Source organism: Argiope bruennichi, chromosome 10, assembly GCF_947563725.1.
Source record: "Argiope bruennichi chromosome 10, qqArgBrue1.1, whole genome shotgun sequence".
In the NCBI taxonomy this organism is placed as follows: domain Eukaryota; kingdom Metazoa; phylum Arthropoda; class Arachnida; order Araneae; family Araneidae; genus Argiope; species Argiope bruennichi.
Genome location: NC_079160.1, coordinates 27,760,583 through 27,767,590, shown reverse-complemented (window position 1 = coordinate 27,767,590; position 7,008 = coordinate 27,760,583). Strand labels below are relative to the sequence as shown.

Genomic DNA, 7,008 nt, shown 5'->3' with positions numbered 1-7,008 from the left:
TCGGGAGTGTACTGTATATAATTGTGAATGAAATATCTTGGAAGGGGACATACGGTCGTCTGCAGGAGAAATTGCTTTTTGGTGTCATCCCCTGCAAGGTAACGACGTAATGATATTTTTATAGGAAATTGTTCATGAAATAATAGAGAAATCGTGTGCTTTTAAAACAGATGAGGAGAAATTCACAAACAGGAATAAAGAGAGGGATGTTCATTTGACCAAATATGTTACAAATACAATTAAGACTTAATATGTCGGTAGAGTAGACTTTATGTTTACAAGATGATCGGTAAAGTCCTTTTATGCTCTCTAAATTCAAAACGGTATCTCATACAGCCAGGAAAGTAAGTGTATCTATAGTAAAACGATTACGCTAAATTTATTCAGATAGGGTACAGCTAGGGATTGCAATACCGGACCAAAATTTCAATACCGGTATTCGGTATTTTTTAGATCTTAATACCGGGATACCTTACTCTTAATACCGGTATTAGAAAAAGAAAGAAAACGCAGGTGTTTCTTTGTTTTATTTGACAGTTTTATTAGAAAGAGTAAATATCACAAAAAATAATTTGTAACTTATAAATTATAACAATATGTAATCACAAAAAAGTAAAGAAACATCTTATTTATTTAAATCACAAAAAAAGTGTAAATATCACTATTCAGTCTGTGGTACTAATACAAATTTTTGAAATGTGATCTTAAAAAATATAATGCATCAATTGTACTGCCATTAAGCCTGAAAACTAATTTCGAGTAAAAATTACCAGCTGTCGAAAACGCTCTTTCGGCATCAACGCTAGTTGGTGGTACTGTTAGCAATGCGCGATATACTTTTTCCAAGTATTTACCTCTAAATCCCTCATCTTCAAATAAATCGATTTCTTATGGGATGGTTTTGGATATAGCTGATTTCTGTATTGTATTTTGGTTCGTTGAAGTTTTCTTATTTATTGTTAATTCTAATTTTTGTTCAAGAGACAATTCCTTTTCACTATCGACATTAGGGTTATCATAATCTTCGATAACTGAACCGAATTCTTTTGAATGTGGATAGGTTTGTGGCTAAAAAATTTTCAGAAAATTTACTATAAACTTAATCAGATTTGAATTGATTATTTTCTTTTATTCTTTTTCATTTTCATTTTTAAAATCCTTATAATTATGTAAATACCATAAGACATTTTCTAATTTCGATATGCCTTTCTTCTGTGCGATTTTTCAATATAATATATAATCTTCAGATAGTGATGTGTGCTGTTCTAGTGTGATGTGTGCTGTTAGGAGTAAACGGTTCCAACGTGTTTTAAAATCTAATATTAATATATATTCTGTTTTATTTTCAGTTTGTATGCACTTTAGTAATATGACATCTTTTATAGGGGAACATTTAAATATCTTAACAATTTTTTGATCTTTATAAATTATAGGAAGCAATTCTTGATGGGTTAATATTTCATCCTCATGAGCAATATCTTCTTCAACAATTACATTGTCATTATCTTCATTGTCAATATCACTCACACTCTTACTCTCTTCAAAGTTGGAATCCGAAGTTTCTATATCCACAGTATTTGGATTCTTCTGTTCTTTATCTTTTTGGTATAATACATCTATTACTCCTAATTGAATTCCATGAGCATAGCACAATTGCTGATTTGCACCAATCAACTTTCCAACTTTTTTCATAACTGTTGCTCCATCAGTCATTATGAATACAATTTCTTCTTTCAGGGATAATCCATGTTTCGCTAATTTAGTTTTAAGCAATTAATTAAGCCATTAATTGGTTAATTAATTTCACCCGTTAGGGAGACATAAAAACAAAAACGTATACTATTTTGCTATGTTGGCGATCCCAGAACATATAGTGGAGACAATTTTAAAAATTTCTAGTAAATACCGAAAAACCGGTATTTAAACTTGTGAATACCGGTATTACAAAATTGTACAAATGGCTCAAAATACCGGTATTCGGTATCCCGGTATACCGGTATTGCAATCCCTAGGTACAGTGCTCCGAGCAGCGGTATGAGGATATTACAAAAAATAAAAAAGCTCTACCAAAAAGTTAGTTAGAAAAACGTATTATATTTTAATAAAAACATTGGAAAAAAATTCATGGACTTATCTGTAAAATTAATTGAGATATTCGCAATTAAAATTATGAACTTTCGATGATTTGAACAAGAATAAACATTATATGTCGATTTATAAAATTAATTATTTCTGGGATTAACAAACACAGAAAGGTTTTACTTATAAACAAATTTTTTGCTAGCTCCCAAAAGATTTGTTATTACAAGATTCATAGCCATTCAGTTTTTTGAATATAGTAAAAATATTTTTTATCAAAAAATATAAACTCGTAATTTATATTGCTTTTTTAATTTGTTGCCTAGAATTTATTGTATTTTTTTTTTCAGGCTGTTCAATCACGATTCGAGCAAATCAGTCCGAAAATTCTTTTTACTACAGGAAATTTTACCTTCGATAATAAAGAATTCAACATGAATGAAAAAATACCCGAAATAGTTCCCGGTGAGTTCATTCAGAATTTTATTTCTCTTGTATTGCGATGGAAGTTTATGGTTAAATGTGTAATATGATAATTGCAGGCGTTCCAAGTCTGAAGAAAGTTGTTTACTGCCCTACTAAATTGAAAAACGGAGAAAATATATCCGAAATACCCAATTGGTATGTGTGATCATTATTTCAGACATTTAAAATTATATAATTTGATCACCAAAACATGAAAAAAAATGATAATTTTTATCCTTTATTTCAGGAATGACTTCAAGCAAATTTCTCACTATATAAAAGTTTTCTTATTTTTATTTGAATAATTGCTTATCAAAACTATTTTAATTAAATTAGCTCATTTACACAAATAATATAGCAAAACCATTGGAAATGGTCTCCCCCAAACTATCCCGCATACTCTCTAATAAGCTTGTTAGGCCAGAGAATGCTACGGGAGCTGACAGAAAAATAGATACATATTATAATTAGAGATACATATTACGTTATGACTGAAGGCCTTTATCATATTATGAGTGAATTATATGACTATCAAAATGTGAAGTTTTAAAATTATTTTAATGAAGAAGCTATTAAAGTAAGAATTGTATAAAATATTTAATTATTAAAATGTTAACGAACATTAAGATTGGCGAACCGGCTGGTCACCAAAGGCGGGTAGTATAATATATATTATCCTGAAATAAAAATTAATCAATATTAACTATATAATTTTTTTATTTTACTTAGAAATATCACAATAATTTTTTGATGAAAACTTTTGCAGTGTCTATATATCAGATTTCCTGCGTAAGGCTCGACAAGAATTAGAACACAATCCCAAGGATATCGAATTCGAACAATTACCATTCGATTACCCACTTTGCATTTCCTTTACATCCGGCACTACAGGAGCACCGAAAGCTTTGGTTCACTCTACAGGAGTAAGAAATTTCACGATTATCCCTTTGGCTCTTTTTATCACTTACTTTTTATCTTATTCATTACTTTTGTATTATTGTATTATTACCCACTAGGTATTCGGGCCGACAGAAATTTAATATTCCTTTCCCAACTCAAACGGGTATGCAAAAATGCTTTCCCGATTTTTCTTGTTCGATTTTTTACTGTTACTACTATTAATTTAGACTATTACTTTCTTCGATCTTTAAAACATATCGTAATATCAGAACCGAAAAGTTTTGATCTGTTGATCTAATTTGTCGTATTAAAACCTCGTTTTGAAACTACAGAAGATGCAGTTAATTTTTGCAGTGATTCAGAATGTACCATAATCAAGCAAGTATTTAAGAGTTGTTAAAATTGAAAATGCACAGGAATATATTTGTGACTTTCTGCAATGATCCATAAAGTACCGATAGTCAACCCTATTAGCTACGTTCAGTGATGGCGGGGTGGTCGGCTGTATACAAGAGGAAGTCAATCCTATTTAATCTGTGCAGCAACATTTTCTCTGCATTTATCCATTTAATTACCATTAAATATTAGATCAAAGAAACATTGATATTTATAGCTATATTAGGTAGCTGGTTATCAATAGGATAAATCGACAACTATTAATCCGTTGGTCTTATTGACTAGACACCCCATCAGTAATAAATAATGTTTTAATCACATTGTTATATTACTTAAAGAAATTGAAATTCTCATTTTTAAAACGGTTAAAAATAATACATTTGAATAAGATTTGAGTAATTCTAAAAATGCCATCTAGTTATTTAAACTATAGTTTCAAGACAAAATTTAACTTACCGTTTACTTCCACTATAAAAATCCAAATTCCATTCCATTAAGTAAATGTTAAATTAACATAAGTAAGTTTAACAAAGCAACATAAGTAACTTAACACAACTAAGTTTACCAAAGTTCAATATGACTAAGTTTCACAAATATAATTAAGTTTATATCACAATGTAAGCAAATTTCAGAATGGAGTTTCCTGTTGACTATTAAAATCATGTGCACATTTAGTAACTTCATTTTTTCTGATACAAAATTAAAGAATGAAGTATTTTGATACGTGGTACAGATACACATCTAAGCTACCGGGTGTCCCATAAATTTGTAAATACTTTAAAAATTCATAAAAATTGTAGGACTGGGTATATTTGAATGCGGTTTGCGAAACTATTATTCTCATGAAGGGGGATTTTTTTTTTTTTTTTTTGATACAGGAAAAAAAATAATTCAAAAATTTGTCAATAGAGGGCACTGCACACAAGCAAATCAGTAGAGATATGCAAATTAAAGTCTTATGAAAGGCAGAGTGAACGATTGACACATCATTTCTAAAGGTTTGCATAAAGTTTGTATTAAGATGTTGACACTGGTGAATAAAGCACTATTGGTAAAGTTGTTTTATATCAGCAACGAATCGGCGGCTGAAGCCTTACGAAAGTTTAGGACCCAGAAAAGATTGAAGAAAGGTTCAGGTCCCATCACACCTGCTGGACTTGTTTCCCTAGCACGCCGTTTCGAAGAAACTGGAAGTTTGTGCCATCGGCCACGCAGTGGTGCACCTCGTTTAACAACAGTCCGTACCCCCGATGTCTCTTCGCAAATGGACACGCTAAGGGAACAGTCTACAAGTGCAGTCAGTAGCGCACGAGAAGTGGCACGAATAACTGGTATACCAAAGACTTCGGTGTACCGTATCCTTCATGATGTATTGCAATTGTACCCATACAAATTGCAATCGCTACATCAGCTCTTACCAAATGATACAGCTAAGAGATTGGAATTCTCAAATTGGGCTTTGGCGAAAATTGAAGATGATCCGCGATGGCTGCTGAAAATATTGAGGACAGATGAGGCTCATTTTGCTTTGCATGGAGCAGTTAATACCCATAACTGTAGAATATGGTCACATGAGAATCCACATGCTTACACTGAGAAGCCCCTGCATTCACCACGGGTTACTGTTTGGTGTGGTTTCACTGCATCCATTATTGTAAGCCCTTTTTTCTTTGAAAAGCCCTGTAAAAAAGCAGGATGGAAGACATGTTCAGTTAATGGAACAAGTTACTATGAAATGTTACAGAAGGAAGTGATACCGTCCTTATTGGAACACGATGTCCTTGACACAGTGACATTCATGCAAGACGGGGCACCTCCTCACATCGACACCGAAGTGAAGGCATTTTTGAGAAGAACTTTTACTGAAGAACAGATAATCAGCCGTCACTTTACACATGAATGGCCCCCACGCTTATCAGATTTAACATCCCTTGATTTTTGGCTATGGGGTTACCTTAAGTCTCGGGTGTACCGCCATAGGCCAACTTCGTTAGTGCAGCTAAAGGAAGCCATTCGCTCGCATGCATTCATCCGGATATGCTGTATGATGCAGTTACCAGTGTTGTCTCCCACTTCCAAACTGTTAATTGTGGTGATGGCGGACACATAGAACAAGTACTGTAGTACTGGTGTGATACGCATGTAAACAATTGCTTGCATGCAAATAAAAGTATTTTTCCCGTAGAATTGTAGGTTTTGCTTGTATTTTGCGCCCTCTATCGACAAATTTTCGAACTATTTTTTTTTTTTTTTTGTATGAAAAAAACATCCCTCTTCATGAGAATAACAGTTTCGCAAACCGCATTAAAATGTATACATTCCTTCAATTTTTATGAATTTTTAAAGTATTTACAAATTTATGGGACACCCGGTATATTTACTCAAGAATGTGTTGCAATTAATCCCGAATAAGAAATTTCGTTTATTATTTAGAACACAGAATCAAAGAACAGAGATTGCTCCGCTCCTCTAAGTTTGAAATCTCTTTTCTTGTAGAACCTTTTTTTTTAATACTTATTAGTAATTATTCTTTTAAAAAATATTGTAAAATTATTACTCAGAAAACTTTTTTATTAATTTGAAAACTTTCTAATATTTAAAATATGTATTAATAAGGAACAAAAAGATTTACTATTAATCTTGTTATCAACAATTTCATCCTGGAAATACTTAAATTGTGTTATTGTTTTTTTACAGATGTTCTTCGCTAGTCTTAGGGATTTTGGTTTACACCAGAATTGTACGAGGAGAGACACGCTATTTAATCAATGTCCAGTAAGAACAAATTGATTATCTTATAATATAAAAAATAAATGTTCAAATACGAATGCACTAGTAATAATAATTATAAAATGAAATATTAGTTTTAATTTAATGTATTTAAAGGGCGGTAAGATAATGTTAGTTTAACACTTGAATTTTTTATAGATACATATTGGCTGGCAATTATTTTATTATTTGTAATCCACAGATTATTGGCGGTAATTATGCGAGTATAATTTAAGATAGCATTTCGATTAACTAATAATTTTATTTCGCAATCAACTATTTAATGAAAATTTTTGTTCACTTGAATTTTATACAAAATGATATGTTTAAAAGGTTATTTTGAATTATTTTGGTTAGATAATTTTCAAGATATGCTTTTCCAAAATTATCGTATCGTTC

General features: G+C 31.4%; 1 protein-coding gene across 1 annotated transcript in view; it reads left to right on the top strand.

Annotated features, from left to right (window-relative positions):
- The window catches only part of LOC129988800 (acetoacetyl-CoA synthetase-like), a 30,120-nt gene that overhangs the window by 9,544 nt on the left and 13,568 nt on the right, over window positions 1-7,008 (top strand). The window contains exons 7-10 of the mRNA XM_056097072.1: window positions 2,430-2,544; window positions 2,622-2,700; window positions 3,311-3,467; window positions 6,538-6,615. Coding sequence (XP_055953047.1) covers window positions 2,430-2,544; window positions 2,622-2,700; window positions 3,311-3,467; window positions 6,538-6,615 — 429 coding nt within the window. The remainder of the gene's footprint in view (window positions 1-2,429; window positions 2,545-2,621; window positions 2,701-3,310; window positions 3,468-6,537; window positions 6,616-7,008) is intronic.